General features: G+C 35.1%; 1 protein-coding gene across 1 annotated transcript in view; it reads left to right on the top strand.

Annotated features, from left to right (window-relative positions):
* Tk (tachykinin) overlaps nucleotides 1-15449 on the top strand; it is a 90295-nt gene extending 74846 nt beyond the window's left edge. The window contains exons 2-3 of the mRNA XM_073076961.1: nucleotides 13859-14596; nucleotides 15218-15449. Of these exons, the coding sequence (XP_072933062.1) occupies nucleotides 13870-14596; nucleotides 15218-15249 (759 nt within the window). The 5' untranslated portion in view covers nucleotides 13859-13869 and the 3' untranslated portion in view covers nucleotides 15250-15449. The remainder of the gene's footprint in view (nucleotides 1-13858; nucleotides 14597-15217) is intronic.
* The last annotated feature ends 3591 nt before the right edge of the window (nucleotides 15450-19040 follow it).

Raw genomic sequence — 19040 nt, 5'->3', positions numbered from 1 at the left:
TTCCTTGATAGCATTGCCAAAATAATAATTTTGTCATACGTAGAATCGCCTTATATGTATAATGACATACAAAAAAAAGTTTGGAAAATCCAAAAGTGCACGACTCATAATGCTCATTTAATTATGAAATATATAAAAAAAAAACTTAAGTCGTTCAAAATTAATTGCCGCAAAAGCAGCTGTAGTAGGAAGAAGGTACTGCACAAGCGCCCCTGGTGGAATAAATGTACATAATATCTATAGATATACAGTCTTGTAGTTTTCGTTTTTTATTAATTGCAATTAAACGACACTGAATTAATTAATCATTCGCATTCAGTGACCTACAATCGTCGATTAGAATTTAAAAAAAAAATTAACTCAAATGATGGATTTTTTCACAAGTTACAGTGTTTTCAGGTTTCACACATGACGGACAGGAAATTTTTTTGACCTATTTTGGTGTTTTTTTCCAATTCTATTGCAGTAAATCAATTTTTAAAAAGTATGGAATTAATCTCCATTAAATTATCTCGACAATAGTATGCAAAATATCTTGATTCCGTGAACTATCAAGGCTATAATAATAAAAATAGCCGCCAAAATGAAGCGAAAAAAATTTTTCGATCGTAAAGCACTCTCTGATGCTTCGCACCATGAGTCGTGCAAAATGTTTGTTCAATTTTCTTACTAAGTTACCCATATACTCGTAGTGTGGATATGTAGACTAATATTAAAACCCAAACAGAAAACATTATTAGGAGTAACTTAATCGTCTGATGAGCCAGGGATTGAACTTGAAGCTTTCTGCATATCAGTCTGGTATGGACATCACTACACCATCATTACAGAAGATATTTTATTCTGTAGGAAAATTATCGTTACAATTAGTAGAACGTTGGTCCCGGGTTCAATTCCTGTTCCAAACTAAAAGTTGTAGGCCCCAAGAAAGGATCTTAAAAGGCTGGTTTTACCCTTAGGCAGCAGTAAGCATTTCTCTAATATTTTTCAAACATTTTCTACAATTAAGTATATACAAAAATATCTGTATTTAAACTTGGTCCTTCGTCTTAGAGTTCATCCGAAGAATACTGTTTAAATAAAGCTTATTCCAATTCAGAATCGCACTGAAAAGTTTCAATGAGGATCTTAGAAAGATACTCACAGACATGGCTTTGTGTGGGACCGATAGCCGTTCCCACTTATCCTTGTAAATTCCAGATAAAAGTATGTTTGGAACTGCTCATTAAACTTTGTCTTTTTGCTTGAATAAATGTTTATTAAAAAAGTGTAGTTGATCCGTAAAATAAAATTAAATTTTATTCTTAAAATCACTTCTACCCCTAATTTATGAATGGTATGTTGTATTGAATGTAAATTTATTTATTTATTTTTTATAATATAGTAGTAGCAGACGAGCATGCAGTCCACCTGATGGTAAGTGGCTAATGCCGCCCATGGACATCTGTAATCAACCCCAGATAGGATTAGATATTCCTACCTGAGGTCAGCCACAGATGCGCCGCTACTCCTGAGGACTAAGCTGGAACGCCTCGGAAAATTATGTCTCCCTTACCACACCCTTCAAAACAGAACACAGCAGTGCTTAACACTGCTGTTATAAAATAGGTGTGGCGGTGGTGCCGCTGGAGTCGAACCACAAATGGTTCTACCACCTTCATTACAGACATTTTAACGACTAGTGTAGAGAATCGGCCAGCATACTCGTTTAACCTGGACTGGGTTCCTGGTTCGACCCATGGTCGGACAGATATCTAAATAATGAATAATAATTTCTGTTCTGAGTCTGTCTGGTTTCCAGTGCAACAATGACACAGGAAAAAGCATAGTGTGGGGGAGAGTCGAAAACCTAATTAATTATTTACAGTTTCATTCAAAGATTTTCTATCTGTGTTAAAATATCACATGAAGGTAAGTACTAGTAAGTTAAGGATTGAATTTGTAGCTCTATAAAGTTAAGATAGATTTGAACTACTACATCATAAGGGTCTTCAGAATATTTGTGTAAAAACTAAAACTCCTTTTCTTGAGATATTATTGCGATATTTCTAAAACCAAAAAGTATCTTAGATTACCTAAATGTTTGAAACGTCCATAGGGGTTACAAGAATGCAGTAACAACTGTTTTAGTAAAGGTCAAGGTTAAAGTTAACACAAACTTAGCGACATGTCCGTGACAACTGAAAAATAATTACAGTACAAAAATACTGGTGCGAGTGAGACAGACGCTTTTGTCGATGTGTTAGAGGGAGACAGAGTGTTGCTAATGAGCTTTGTCATACGTCAGAGATAAAAGCTTTCGGGTTGTCTGCAACCTATTAATGTTGTGCTAAGCCTCCTCGTCATGTAAGGGAAAACGTGGCACATATTGGGCCACGCTGTTTCAATGTGGTTTATATAGATATTGAGCAATAACCAACTAATTGGTGAATGTTTTTAGTGTCCGATACGGTTTATCGATTAATATGTTGTATTTATTTTCTTTTTTTATTAAGTAGCTACTGCCGCCCATGGACATCTGTTATCAACTCCAGATAGGATTAGATTTTCGTACCGGAGGTCGGTCACAGATGCGCCCCTGAGGACTAAGGTGGAACGCCTCGGAAAAGTATGTCTCCCTTACCACACCCTTCAAACCAGAACACAGTAGCGCTTAACACTGCTGTTATAAAGCAGAAATAGGTCGAACGACAAAGGGTTCTACCACCTTCAAGATATCAAATAATATCAAATAGAAATTAATGGAATGGGAATCTTAGCCAAAGTCGGTCATATATGTATGTGTTAATATTGAGGATCAAGTGTGTGACACGAATTATGCGTTTAGTTCTAACAATCTAACAAGGCATATAATAACAGATTAATAAATAGTTACTACGTATGTAATGTACTTTATAATTCCTATATTATCTTTATTCAGTCTCAAATAGGGTTAAACATTTAAATGAGATCGGCGTGTGTTGTTATCTTTGAGAATCAAGTTCGAATGAATCATGTAAGAGTAGCATACCTTTAACTTAGAATACAACACCTAATATTTTATTAGTACATGTAGTTGTGGTGCCTAGGTAGTTAAACCATAAAAGGCCTTAGTACCTACTTAACTGCACCACATTAAACATATGTTATATGTAACTAGATCTTATTTATACATTTCAGTGGAAAGATAACATAGTTATGATAGTGGAAAAACGGTGTATCATTTGGTGTAATATACACAGGCTAGTGCGTTCGGTTGGAACTGCTAGAAGGCTCGAATTTGGTCAACGCACTGACTGTGCGTCTAGAATTATAAATACATACAGTAGAGGAATATCATTATTGTATTAGAATGGCGCTTGGATAAAACTATAAAAGTAAGCTACAATAATATCAGCTAGAAATTAAAAAAAAAATTTGTAAAAGGCTCTCGTCGTGTACAAAGATCGTGAAGGATATTTTGTCCTATGACATATGTGACAGAGGTCGTGTATATTCGAATCTACGCACGTAGCGGCTAACGAGAGCAAGCTGCGTGTGGCTGCGTGCAGAACATCTGAGGCTGCCTGCATATTTTTAGTAATTGAAGTAACAAACCATAATATATAGTCCATCTAATTGTGTCTAATGCCGTCCATGAATATCTGTCATTTATCCAAAATAAGATTAGATTCTTATCTGAGGTTGGCCACAGATGTGTCACTACCCCAGAGAAGTAAGTAACGCGGATAAGTATGTCTCACTTACCACATACCCTTCAAAACGGAACACAGTATCGCTTAACACTGCAGAAATAGGTGTGGCGATGGTACTTTTGCAGTTGTGCCTCTACAGAGTTCCACCACTAATAACCATCTGATGATGGGCAGCATGTGCGTGTATTACTACATTTTTTTTTCTTTTATAATATAAGAATAGCAGACGAGCATGCAGTCCACCTGATGTGGCTACTGCCGCCCATGGACATCTGTAATCAACCCCAGATAGGATTAGATATTCCTACCTGAGGTCGGCCACAGATGCGCCGCTACCCCTGAGGACTAAGCTGGAACGCCTCGGAAAAGTCTGTCTCCCTTACCACACCCTTCAAACCAGAACACAGCAGCGCCTAACACTGCGGTTATTAGGTAGAAGTAGGTGTGGCGGTGGTGCCGCCGGAGTTGAACCACAAAGGGTTCTACCACCTTTAAAACAAATTATATGAATATTAAACAATATTATATGAATGAGATTTGATAAAATCTTATATAAAGCAAATATTTGCTACACTTGAAATAAAGTAGATTTTTATGTCTAATTCTACTGTCTTAGTTCTTATAAGAAATTCTCAAATTACCCTGCTTTGTATTTACGATCGCACAAATATGAAACAATAACAGGCCTCTTATTTCAGGACATCTTATTTCGAGAAACATCCTATAGTTTTCTTTGGACAATAATGATACTATGCGTATGTTTGCCTAGTTTATATCTTCATATGTTTTTATATTAACATATAAACTAGGAATAATGTCACATTTATGTGAAATGCTCCAAAAATAAGTACTAACGCTATTTACTTTACCCTCTTCAGAGGTATAGTTTCGAGTAGGTTAGTACGTTATTGAAACTTGATTATAACCTACTGTTTCAATTCATGGAACTTATGGTAAGTTCTCCCTTTCCACGCCTCATAAATACAAAACACAACAGATCAACATCGCTGTTCCTCATCATCAACCCATTTCTGTCCCACTGGTGGGCACGGACTTCCTCTCAGAATGAGAAGGATTAGGCCACGTTATGTAGGTTACCTCCCGATCTTTTCCTTCACCGTTTTAAGCAAGTGATAATTAACTTCTAATACGCATATAATTTTGAAAAATCAGAGGTGCGTGCATGGGATTTGAACCTCGGACCCCTTGATCAAGAGGCCGCGTTTCTTAACCACTAGGCTATCACTGCTAGGCTAACACTGCTGGTATACGGCACAAGGATATATAACAGTGTTGCCATTATAGTTAAATCGCAAAGGACGCTACAGGCTTTAGAAGTTTAAAGTGAACTCTTTAATTGAACAAGGTCAGGATAGTGGGACTTGACTAATACTACAATAATGCCTCCATTTTGTAAGCGAGGGGCGCATATCTCGGTTAGATAGAATCAAATTACACGAACGAAGACTTAAATATACTCCAATGTTTCATTTTATTGTTTTTACGTGACTAAATTGTAAGTGAATGGAGTTAATACCATAAATCATTATAGACAAAGGAAATTTTATCGAAATAAAAGCCTAGTGCGAGAAGAACGACTATATAGTTCTGTAGATTGGTTATACTCGTAGTATCGTACTCGAAATATCTAGGGACTTTTCATCAAATTTGAAAAGCTTTCTACGAGTTGTACTACAAATATACTATTTTTGTTTTGTTTCTTTAAGTTGAACTAGAAAATGAACTTGCAGTCCATCAAATTTGAAGGTGGTAGAACCCTTCGTGGTTCGACTCCGGTGGCACCACCGCCACACCTATTTCTGCCTAATAACAGCAGTGTTACGCGCTGCTGTGTTCCGTTTCGAAGGGTGTGGTAAGGGAGACATACTTTTGCGAAGCGTTCCAGCTTAGTCCTCAGGGGTAGCGGCGCATCTGTGAACGACCTCAGGTAGGAATATCTATCCTATCTGGGGTTGATAACAGATGTCCATGGGCGGCAAGAGCCACTTACCATCAGGTGGACTGCAAGCTCGTCTGTTACTCCTATATTATAAAAAAAAAAAAAATGTGTGTCTATGGAATGGAATGTTATGGAATGTTAAATACCTATGGAATGTTACGCCCTGCAATTTTCTAATTGCAACCTCTGTTGAACAACCCCTGAGGCTCTGCCACACACTTAGAATATGTTTATTACACCGCTGTCATATGAAAAAAAAATAAGTATATGAATAATGTTACGAACTCGAAATTTATAACGTTACTAAGACCTTATTCTATCAATATTTATTTGTAGACATTTTCCGGAACGAAAAAAAGACACAAAGTTAATAAGTTCCGGTGCGTTACAACACCTTGTATGAACTCTGTATTTTTCTACTAACAGGCCACTCAACGCACGTGTCTTTTGAGTTTTGATCATTATTTCGTGTTCAAAGCGTTCAAAGAATGACACGGTTCAGAGGGCGAGAGATGTTTAATTGGCGTCCTTTTTTTCGATAGCAGCATGTAATTGGCGAAAAAAATATACGGTACAGAAAAAAATAAACAAAATGGTGACGTTGACACTTGCGTAAATATATCTTTGAGGCTGGAAAATTTATCGCATCGGAATCTCTATCTCTCTATATTCTCTCCTACCATATTTTTAATAAATTTTGCTACTAATAAGTTTTACTATATTTTATTGTAATTTATAATAATGTTTTGTATCCTTCTCTGTTTATGGTCAATAAGAAAATAGTAAATTACAAACCAAAAGTTTTTATGATTTTAAACTTCCCACATCCAAATTTTCGTTAAGTACCTACTCAAAAAATAAGTGCCACTTGCTCCCGTGGCGTTAACGGAGCGATTAATCTGGAACTATGTGCAAGTGATAATTATTAATTTAGTATAACGAAGCTCTCAAATAGAGTATGTTTATCATTCAGAAAACATAATGAACACTCGGACTGCAAACTTGCATTTCGCAAGGGAAATATACCCTGACCTCAACAAAACACCAGCGATATAGCAGTTTACTAATATAAATGCTAGTCTTTTTGTATATTTTATGGAAATGAGATAACGAATGTATGAAACTTTTGTGAAGTTTACCGCTATCCATGGAAATGTCTATTCAACTTTGAATAGAATTGGAATCATACCTGTAGTCTGTCATAAGTTCGTTGCTACTTGTTACAACTGAGACTGATGGTGATAATACACTTTATTTCTGCCTAATAACAACAGTGTTAAGCGCTGCAGTTTAAAAGGTGTGGTAAGGGAGGCATATTTTTTCAAGGCATCCGAGATTAGTAGTAGTCCTCAGGGATAGTAGGTAGTGCACCTGTGGTCCACCTCATATACGAATCTAATCTTATCTGGGGTTGTCCATGGGCGTCATGCCACAGCTATATTATAAATAATCTAAATAGATACATTGTGTAAGTATATTTTTTCTTAACACACCATGATATCAGACCATGTAGGCGTGTATCTGTTTAAAATTACAAACAAACAAGCATATACTCAGTAGACAGACAGTTATTCTATCTAGAAACATTTCCTATTCCACGATAGAATGACCACGTGTTATTAAATCGGAAGTGTCGCCACTTTAAAAATTCACCAAAATTGTAAGAACTTTAAATTTTAAAGTAACTAGCTCTACCAGCGCAGTACAAGATTATTAAAACGAGTTTTAGTATAATAAAAGTAAACCTCATAGTAACGAATTTAATATTTTGTAGAGATAGTCTCTACCCACTATACAAGTGGATGTGGTCGTCAAGATGCATGCAATATTGCTGCAAAGTTAATTATTTAAGTTAATTATGTAATTTAGTTCAGCTTCCCCGGTTATAAATATGTCATATCTTTATTACTCCTCGGATATTATATTATCTCCCTAGGAATATTACCCTTACGTGGTTAATATAACTCCTTTAAAAATGCAGGCTCATTTTTATTATGTTAATCACCGTCACACTGGGCTTATTTTATAAGAAAGTGGGATATTTTAAAAGTGTTTAACGTCGCAGTAGTACGGTGTACGTGTTTATATTTTTAGAGTGTGGGTTTGGTTCCAGTCAACTACGATTACAATTGGTTTTAGAGGTTTATAGGGGGTTATTATTAAGTGATAATTTATTTAATTTTGAATTAAAAAAAATATACAAGAGTTGAATGTGAATTTGTACGAGATGGCGACTTTTATTTTTATTTAAAGAAACTTATAATATATAGTCCCGGAATTTATTTTATAAAAGTTACGATAGCAATTTTTTTTACCTGATTGCTAAGGGTTTTTCGAACGCATGTAGGTATGTATATCCAAGGTACGAATCCCAACCACACTCTAATTTTTCAAAATTATGTGCATATTACAAACTAACTTACCACTTGGTGTGGTAAGGGAGACAGACTTTTCCGAGGCGTTCCAGCTTAGTCCTCAGGGTTAGCAGCGCATCTGTGGCCGACCTCAGGTAGGAATATCTTATCTTATCTGGGGTTGATTACAGATGTCCATGGGCGGCAGTAGCCACTTACCATCAGGTGGACTGCATGCTCGTCTGCTACTCTTACATTATATATATAAAAAAAAACAACTATTACTTGCTTTAACATTGAAGGAAAACATCGCGAGGAACCTGAGTGCCTAAAATATCTTTAATTTTTTTTAAAGATATGTGTAGTCTACTAATACACATCAAATAGTCATATGATGTTAAAATTTTGTAGATTTTGTATAGACTTCATTAACTGAAGTCAGTTATCTAATTAAACAACTTAAAATTACTCAAACATCAAATAGTAGCCTTTGCTAATTACTTTTCATTTGAAGCAAGTTCTCGTATATGATATTCTTCTCAAATATTTAATAAGAAGAAGAAGTGACTTCGTATTAAAGTTTAACTAATTAACGCATTAAACTTTCGTTACAATGAAACGGTAACTAGAGATGTTAAGTCACATTTCTTTGTAGTTAATTTATGAGAAGGTAGTAAACGCTTAGGAAATGTCGAGATGAAATTGTTAAGTTTTACTTAACTAACGCTCTTGTAAAATATGGGTATAAGGTCATAGATTCGTAAAGATTACTCACTCCTAACAAGAAAATGTAACCAGTTTTGACAATTGAAATTGTCACTGTCATCTATTTTCGTGTTTGACAAAATATATATAAAAAAATAGTTTTTAGATCATTTACGAATGAAACGATATTTCTCCGCACTTTTTCTTCGATTTCGTGTTTTTGCACCACTTAACTGCGCATGTCGGCATTGTTCCGCGTAAATTACACGCCATTAAATGGCTGACAATTCTGTCAGCCATTTAATGGTGGTCATGGTGTAATTATGGTCATGATGTAATCATGGTGCGTTTAAGCAATTTAATGGCTTCCTTCAATTACAAGGCTGTCAGATATCTATACTTATCTATGTATAAGTTAAATATGTACGACATTTTCTAGGAATCTTATCTCATATGCTTAGGTACTCAATAAACGACGGCGGAAACAGAAGTAGGCTTTATAATTATTCTTTAAGGGTTCCGAATTTTTAATATTTGCATGTTTAGTCGAGTTTACATAAATAAGTTAAGTGGATATTTTTACCAAAGGAACACTGTGGTGGAGAATGTTGTAGCTTCTACCATTTTTGTAGGAAGTGCCCAGTGGTGGGACATAAATGATATAGAAGTGGTAGTGGTACCTTTAGGGTCGAATCGTACTGGTTATAGGTAAAGGTAATAGGTATAGGTAAGTAGCCTTTCAAAAAAGAGTCATAGCTACGTACTAACTTCAGAAGTGCTTATAGTAAGAACATCGAATCATTTTTTATTTCAAGATTTGAATTTGGAATAGACACCAGCACCCTAGTATGAGTTATTACGATTTTATAAAAATGACTGTTTTTGTATTTGTGTAGCCACTTACCATCAGGTGGACTGCGTGCTCGTCTGCTACTCTTAATTAATTATTTACTTACTAATTAATAGCTATTCTATTTAGGGCAGGCTCGTTTGCCACTTCCTTTATGTAAATAAGTAGAATTTGTGTAGTAACGTTATGGGTTTTGCAAATGTATGCATGGACCACTTATTTCGGACTTTCTACTGGACTTTCACTAGTTAAGTATTTGCCCATAGATCAGCGCCCCTAAGCGTACTGTATCAGAACTGATTGGAAATGAATGTGAAATACGTAAGCAATTACAAAAACTGTATTTTTTGTAAAAACAGTAATTTTTGTAAAAACGTAAAAACTCATATATAGAGTATAGAAATGAGTGACTCCACGTTCGCAAGTGTCGGATAGAACTACAATCTACAGTGGGTGCAAATTTATTTACCGAAACTCGTGGCCTCTTCCATTAAGCCACGCTAAGTGCTCGGCGAAATATTGCATTCGATTCCACGTCGCGTTCGAGTGAGAAACGTATTTTGTACGTAAGTGTTGGTAGGTGATTGTGATTTAAAATAGAATAGAGCCCTACTTGATTGTTTGCGACTGTTAAAAGGCAATGTAAAATAAAGACAATTAGATAGTTGAAAAAAAAAGAAGCCCAAACTCGATGTCGTTGTCTTATTATAGAGTTCCTATGGCATTTTTCAGCTCCAACATCAGATCAACTCCATGTCATAATAATATGGGAATGTTCGGAAAACTGAGTCAAATTTAACTTGCAAGATTTAACTTGAACATTAGATACATATTCAGTGTAGTTTAATCAAAACAGTCTATGCGAGAAACTTACAATTTTGTAATTTAAGGTTGTTTTTCCTTAAGCCATATAATTAGGTATAGCATAAAACACCATATATTTATATATTATGCATGCAGTCCACCTGATGGTAAATGGCTAATGCCGCCCATGGACATCTATAATCACCCCCAGATAGGATTAGATATTCCTACCTGAGGTCGGCCACAGATACGCCGCTACCCCTGAGGACTAAGCTGGAACGTCTCGGAAAAGTCTGTCTTCCTTACCACACCCTTCAAAACAGAACACAGCAGCGCCTAACACTGCTGTTGTTAGACAGATATAGGTGTGGCCGGTGGTGCAGCCGGAGTCACACCACAATAGGTTCTACCACCTTCAAGCATATCGTTATGCTACCATGACTTAATATAAACGGTTTATTATATTTTTTATGAAAACATAGAACCACAATATAGTCGTAAGTGACTTTTATGGAAAAAATTATCTTTGTCGCAGAGTGATTTCGTGAGTTATTTTTCAGCGTTTCTGAAGTTTTATGATTTATGGTGGCGAAAAACTATTTAAAATGAACATACGAGTTTATATAAACCTGTAGGCTTTATCTTACACTTATTTATAGAAATCCTCAGTTTTCCATTAAGGCTCAGTAAGTGCTTGCGGCGAAATATTGCATTCGGCTCCACGTCGAGTGAGGGAAAAGATTTATACATCACGATTTTATTGTTATATTTAATAATTTAATAAAGGCTCACTAGAACTCTAAATTCTGGATTAAATTGATATAATTACTAAATTTCGGAAAGCTGACTCTATAGGTCAAACATAGGTATCTATAAGGAATACATAACATTGTAGATACCTAAGTACACAATATGAACAGTTCTATAACATTATATTTATGTAAACTTGATGATGAAGAGTAAATAGACTTGTTGTTAAAACGCGGCCTATCCATTGAGGGATCCGAGGTTTGAACTCCATTCGCGTACCTATGGTTATTCAAAGTTTGTGTATTACAAATTATTTATCTCTACCTTTAACAGTGAAGGAAAACAATGAGAGAAACCCTGTATACTTGAGAGATCTTTATAAAAGTTCTCAATGGTATGCGATGTTTACCTGTATGCACTTGGCCAGTGCGGTGGTCTATGACCTAATCCTTTTCATTCTGACAGTAGACCTATGCCCAGCAGTAGGACAGTGATAATTGGTACACCTTGCTTAGTTCTACAACAATGCATCTATGTCAATTGTATATTTATTAAACAGGTACTTACTACGTACCTAAAGTGAGGAAAATATAGCAAACAGTTCAGATGAAGTAGGCCTTGTTTGCCTTCGCTACAATGTATCTGTGTAAAGTGTATATACTTTAAACAGGCACTTATACTACGTATATAAAGTGAGTAACAACTAGCAAACACAGATAAACAACCCGTGGACGCGGTAAACGCGATATGCTAACTTTACGCTGTCGAGACTCGTTCCCTTTGTTACCGGGCTTAAAACGTTCAGATTTTCCACTATTCAGCTAGTCAGAAAAAGCTGTTTGAACATGTTTTAACTTTAAAACTCGTTTCGCTTAACCGGTCAGGGTACAATTGGAAATATTTGGTTATGGTTTTGTTTTGTTTGTAGTTATTTTTAAATTGACTTAATTGGCTTCTCTTTCTGACAGTAGACCCGTGCCCAGTATTGGGATAGTGATAGTTTGAACGCCTTGCTTAGTTTTGCAACAATGTATCTATGTAAAGTGTATATTTATTAAACAGGTACTTACCACGTATCTAAAGTGAGGAAAAACTAGCAGGCAGATCAGATAAAGTAGGCCTTGCTTGCCTTTCTACAATGTATTGCTACAATGCTACATTTGCTACAATGTAAAGTGTATATACTTTAAACAGGCACTTATACTACGTACATAAAGTGAGGAAAAACTAGCAAACACAGATAAACTACCCGCGGACGCGGTAAACGCGATGTGCTAACTTTACGCTGTCGAGACTCGTTCCCTTTGTACGTTAGCGGGATTAAAACGTTCAGATTTTCCACCAATCGGTTAGTGGGAAAAAAATGTTTGAACATGTTTTAACTTTAAAACTCGTTTCGCTTTACCGGACAGGATACAGTTGGAAATTTTTTGATATGGTTTTGTATTTTGTTGTAGGTAGTTAGCTATTTCTAAATTTTCGTACTTTGTAATTTTGTAAATTTAAAATCCCATAAAATAACTTTTACCACAAAAAGTACCTACTAAATATCGATATGAATAAGTAGACACATTTAAAGATTCTGTTTGCTAAAAAATACTGCGTAAATTTTAAAAGTACTTTCAGTGCCATAATATAAAAACATAAAATCAGGATCTTATAAAGGCCTCTCCGAGTCAATCTGGAGGATAGCAGGATATTATGTTGAAAGAACTTTAAAGTAAATAGTATCAGGCGTTACTTTGCGGAAACCATATTAAAAAGCTAGGATAACTACTTCGCGAAAATCCGCTCCCAACATATATGACGGTATTTATTTTAACGTAATAAAGAGCTTTCAAGCAAAAAAAATACAGAAAGTGATAGTAATTTTATCCCCAGAGAAAATCGTTGGACGGCCTCATGCGGAAGGTTTTTTTAATTTTATGTTTGGAAGGCAGTCACCGTCGCCTGTGGACATTTGCAACACCATAGGAGTCGCACTTTGCATCTCCGGCTTTGAAGGAGAGCTCTTTTAACACCCCTCTTGAAGAGCCCAATGTCATAGCCCTAAGCCAATACCCCAGAAGGAAGTTCATTCCACATTTTGCACGTACCTACGCGGCTAAAATGACCGTGCAAACCAAACCTCATCCTTCAGAGAGTGGTGCGATGAAGCAAGGGTGATGTAGGCACCAGATCGAACAGTTCCTCAGAATACTCACCATTGTAAAGCCGGTTTAAGTTAATATTAAATTAAAATTATAAATCCGGTATCCATTGACGTGCGTATTGGTCACGTTACGCTTAACGACTGTTTGTTAACTTATTTTAAAGTTACCGCTTTATTACCGCTGACCGTAAAAATGCTACGTGATATCTTCAATTATTGCAACGGTTATAGAACGTAAACTACGTGTTTATTAGAAATTGGATATTTGTTATTTCAAGATTAATATGAAGCTCTTGAGAGCGGTATACGTGTACCGAAAACACGATAACTAATTTATAATGTTCTAGGAAGTATGCTCGATAAGTCAATAGAAACATTTTCTTCTATACAATTTCAATAGTGGTAGAATCTTTGTTTGTTTAAGTCTGGAGGCACTGTCTCCTAATAGGTACTGCTAAATAATAACACCCTCAATGTCTGTAACTGACTTTGGATAAGATTCTAATTCAAAAGATGTCCATGAGATTAAATTAAGCTACGTGTTACGCGTAACCTTTACCTACTTTAGTTATGAAAATTACCTCAAATTCGTTATCTATTTTGTTACAGATCCGTCTACAATGAGTTTTTCAAAGATCTGCGTTCTTTTCATCACCATGCAGCTGATCTACTCGGTCTCTGCTCAGGAGATGGTGAAGCGAGGACCGCAAGGCTTCCTAGGCATGCGGGGAAAGAAATATATTGATTCCCAAGAAAATGAGCTCTACAAACGGAAGCCTCAGTTCTTTGTCGGCGTTAAAGGAAAGAAGAGCTTTGATCCAGACGATCAAGAGACTGGATACAAACGAGCGCCAATGGGCTTCATGGGAATGAGAGGAAAGAAAGACTACCCTGAAGATTTGTTTTACCCAGACAGCTTCGAGTACGTGCCGAAGAGGGGCGGGTCCTTGATAGGCCAGATAGAGTACTCCGCTGATGATTTCAACCAAAACCAATCCGAGTTCCCGCTCCTCAACGAACTCCTAGCAGAGTATCTCCAGAAAGTCCAACGCAACAACGAAGATCGTGAAACTGATGAAAACACGAGCGAGCGTATCTCGAATGAGATCGATAAACGTGCAGCGAATATGCGCCAGTTCTATGGAGTCCGGGGAAAGAAATCTATCCAGAACAAAAGGCCCTACGATCTTTCCTTCCGCGGGAAATTTATAGGCGTGAGGGGCAAAAAGGATTTGAAGAACAGTGGCGCCCAGGAGATTAAGTTTTTGTTGGATCACAATGCGCCGTGGGCCAAAAGGAAGGGTCAGATGGGATTCTTTGGGATGCGCGGCAAGAAGTGGACGGACGGTGAGTTCAATGCCATCTACATTTTGTTCGTGTAATTAATATGTTAGCAATTTGGGTTACAAGGTCATAAATGTTGTGGATTGAATAGATCTTTATAATTATGCATAGTATATTAGGGTATTTTACCGCCAAGAAAGCCTGTACTCAATTTTATATGCTAATCGAGAATAGGAGTCGATACAATCATATACAGTAGAGAGAGACACACTAAAAACATGGATCAATGTAATCTATTAAATTAAAAATTTAAATACATTTATCAAAATCATTACAAGATACCCAGATTATAAGTAATTCTAATTAACATTCATACATTATGTGGAAGTACAAACAACCTGTTACTTTGTATCTATTATTTAAAGTCGTATTTATGATTTGGTATTTATTTTTTTCCCAGTAAGACATTTTCAAGACAAAGCATAAGTATTAAGAAATTAAATTGTTTTCTTTTTCAAACATATTTTAATTTGAGTTTAATTTTAATTTGAGTGAGGCCGTGCGGTCTTTCCGTTGTAGGCAATCCCAGAGTAATGACGTAACGAAAAACTTTTGGGCTTTCGTTGATAAAAATACATGGATTACTATATTTTTACTCACTATTTTTTTATATTTTGTCCACAGATCTCAGCAGTGAAGCGGACGTGCCTAACTAAGGCATTGATCAGAGACACCTACAACTTAGTTCTACAACACTACAAACATATCCTACTTAAGACGCTCCCTTGTCAACTTATAGGAAGATGCTTAATCTAGCGTTAGTTAACTTTCTAGTCATATTTTAAAATATTTTCTGTATTTTCTGAACTGTATTTTCTTACGTATTGTACCTGGGCGTTACTAATTACATTTTCCGAAATTGGCAAAGGTTATAATTATGGATTTATATTATTTTTCGAAGAAGATAATTATTTAAATACGTATATTTTATTAATGGTATATTGAGTATTAAATATATTATTTGTTTCTATAATAATAAAAATCCTTAACTTCTTCTGATCTAAGTAAATACCTATAGGTATAGGTACACAAGTTACAAAGCTGTAGAATATTTTACGTAGCACCTACAAATATTCTAACCAACTACCTATACCCTATGAATTGTAGCACAAAAATAAGTTTATATTTTATTACAAGATATAAAATATATTTCTAATGTATTATTGTATATCCTTTTTTTATTATGAAGAGTAACTAATTATAATAGAAACAGAAAAATGTTGTTAGATTCTATTTAATAATATTTTATTATTTTAATATTATTTCACCACCCCCGCATCAGCTCGCATTTAGCTATCTTAAAATTACCATGTGTATGCCGCTGTATTTTTAAGATATTTATTTCTTACAATTGAATTTCTATAAAACATAAACATATTCTAGATGTGTCAAAGTAACTGTTTAGAAATGTTGAAAATTATAAACCTACTTATACCTACTGTTTTAATTAAATATTACCTATATGAGAATTGTTATAACTTATAAACTATAGTAACCTGTATTTTTCAAATTAACTTTAGGTAGACGTATATAAGAATTCATATCTAACTAATGTTTAAGAACCTATCTCGATGTTAAATAACCTATTTCCATGCATTTTGTGAGGCTGGCAAAATGTAACAGATGTAAGTATTATAAATACTAAAGATTATTAAATGCAGTTGTCAATTTTATATTTCTTTTTATTATAACGTCCCTCCTACCAATCAAGCATCTGCTTACAAGAAAAATACGTGGAATATTAACACTGAGCATCCAACTAACATTAGAAGGTACCTATTTTGGGAATAAGAAATTAAGTACCTATATACTAAAAATGTACCTACTTACCACTTGATACTGCAACAAATACATGACTCCTGTCCATTTGATATCGATAGCTACCCCCCACACGCACACACACACCCACTATATGCCTTCGTAATATTATGGTCTATCTGGATTATTAGAAATTGGCACACTTCTTATCTTACTAAGTAAATGAGAACAGAACAGCTTAACACCAACTTCGTTATAATTTAAATCCTGAACGAAACGACATTTTTTTCATAGCAAGCTTGAGACTACCCACCTAAATAACTTCCAAGTAAAGTAACACACACTTATATTGTTTTTCCTGTTCCGTGCACTTATGTACCTATATGTATCTACTGAGGTAACATTACCTCCGCTTGTAACAAAAGCTGAACCATTTTAATAGTTCAAATAAAACTAAAGATCAAGGTTCATACCCACCATTCTTACCTCAGAAACGATTTGAGTACAAAATCAACAATATGGGCGAAACGAAAGTTATGTTTAAAGTTAGATTGCCTATTAATGGCTTACATCGCGTCATTGGGCACGGCCGGCCTGCGGCGTAACCTTTTATCTGTAAAAAATATAATAACCTCGCGCTATGACTATGGCCGCGATTAAAAACAATAAAGTAGTATGTATGTTATAACTTACTAGCTGACCCGGCTAGCTTTGTACCGCCTCAGAATCTATTTTTAAACCCTCCCTGGACTTCCACAAATTATTGTAAACTAAAATTAGCCAAATCGGTTCAGCCGTGTTTTGCGAGACTAACTAACAGCAATTGATTTTTATATATAGATATAGTTCTCATTAAGTTGGGTTAACCTTTTGTGGTTTGACTCTGGAGGAACCACCGCCACTCGTTTTTCTACCTAATAACAGCAGCGTTCAGCGTTGCTGTGTTATTTGAAGGATGTGGTTAGGGAGACATACTTTTCAGAGGCATTCCAGATTAGTCCTCAAGGGTGGCGGCGTATCTGTGGTCGACCTCAAGTAGGAATCTAAACTTATCTACGGGTGATTACAGATATCCATGGGCGGCAGTACCCACTATTTATTTACTAGCAGGTGGACTGTCTGTTTCTTTACTAATTCAATATTAAATAATATTAAAAAAAACTCAAGTTCCCGAATTCCAAGACACCACGGAAAATAGAAAGTTTGTTTAAGAGTAATTACTTATTAGAGGCTATAAATTTAAAACACAAAGATTCCTCAGGAAATAAAAAAAAATATTAGAATGAACTTATAGTAATGAATCATATTGATAGCGAAATTCAGAAATAGCAATATCTGGCTCTTGCAGTGGGACGATAATGGGAATGACCATGAGAAAAGGTTCTTGTAAATCAAACACATATATAAATTTCATAATATTTTTTATTAAAACTTTCTTCTTATAAATCCATCGATTGCTAACATAATATAGAATAGAACGTACATAGAAGCCATGTCTCAATGTGTGATATACATAAATACATACAATGTTAATCGTAATGACAGCTACAATCGTACAGGGGTACGCACACACACGATCACGCGACCCATACATCGTGACAGACCGCCATTTTGTTCAAAACGATTTTCAAAATGGCTACCACATGTCAGAATAATTAGTTAATATTTCGCTCCATTTTGTAACATCATGACAATTATTTTTTGTACTCATCTAACTTTGAATAATTAATACCTTGATTTGAAAATCTAAACAACTTTGAAAAATTATATTTGTACTATTACACCCCAAAATAGCGGTCAGTCACATTATTTTTGTAATGCATTCAGCATTACAAAGCACCATTCATACGAAACAATAAGAAAAAAATAGCTATTAAAATTATTTATTATAAGGCCGTTGCAGTATACGAATACATGATTTTTGAAGGAAAACATTTAAAAAATGGACGATTAGCAAAAATTGTAAATATCATCTACAAGAATGGAAATTGTATTGACACAGAAATTAATAAATCTAAAGTTTTAGATCGAGGCATACCTTCATTAACAACAGATTAACACGTGATACTTGAAAGTAAAGTGCACAAAAGTTATTTGTTAACAAAAAAATTGATTTCTATCAATTTACAACATATATTTGATATATTACACTCAAGCGCACTAAACACACGTAAAGTATTAAAACATAGAATGGACTGAATCTCAAAATAATTTTCTAGCAAACAACTCATTTACAGCTATCGCCGGCAAAAATTAATCTATATATTTTGAGACATCAAACAGACCCCAGTACAGTAATATAAAAAGACCGACATGACAACTTGGTTAGGTTAGGTTAGGTTAGATTAGGTTAAAAATCTTGCAACTCAATAATGAACATTGTCCTCTACTGAGTAACGAATCTCTCTCCACCGACAGATGTAGATACATGATTATTCAACCACGATTCGGTGCTTAAATTGCCAACCAGAACTTTTCATTTTAAAACAGTTTTGATATTTTAATTATGCCGAAAGTTAAACAATTTTTGCAAGCAGAATCGTTTGTTGATCTTTGGCAGGGTCGATCACTGGATAGATTGATTATTTTTAACGGCCATAACATGGTAAATCAATGGTTTGTAATGCTATGTCACAGTATGATCATGTCGTATCTTTTCTAATTAGCGTATATAAGTCTGCAGTTCATT

Source organism: Epargyreus clarus, unplaced genomic scaffold (assembly GCF_041222505.1).
Source record: "Epargyreus clarus isolate Ecla_fem2 unplaced genomic scaffold, WU_Ecla_fem_2.2 ptg000010l, whole genome shotgun sequence".
NCBI lineage: Eukaryota > Metazoa > Arthropoda > Insecta > Lepidoptera > Hesperiidae > Epargyreus > Epargyreus clarus.
The sequence above is the reverse complement of the archived record's forward strand: the minus strand, read 5'-3'. Positions and strand labels throughout refer to the sequence as shown.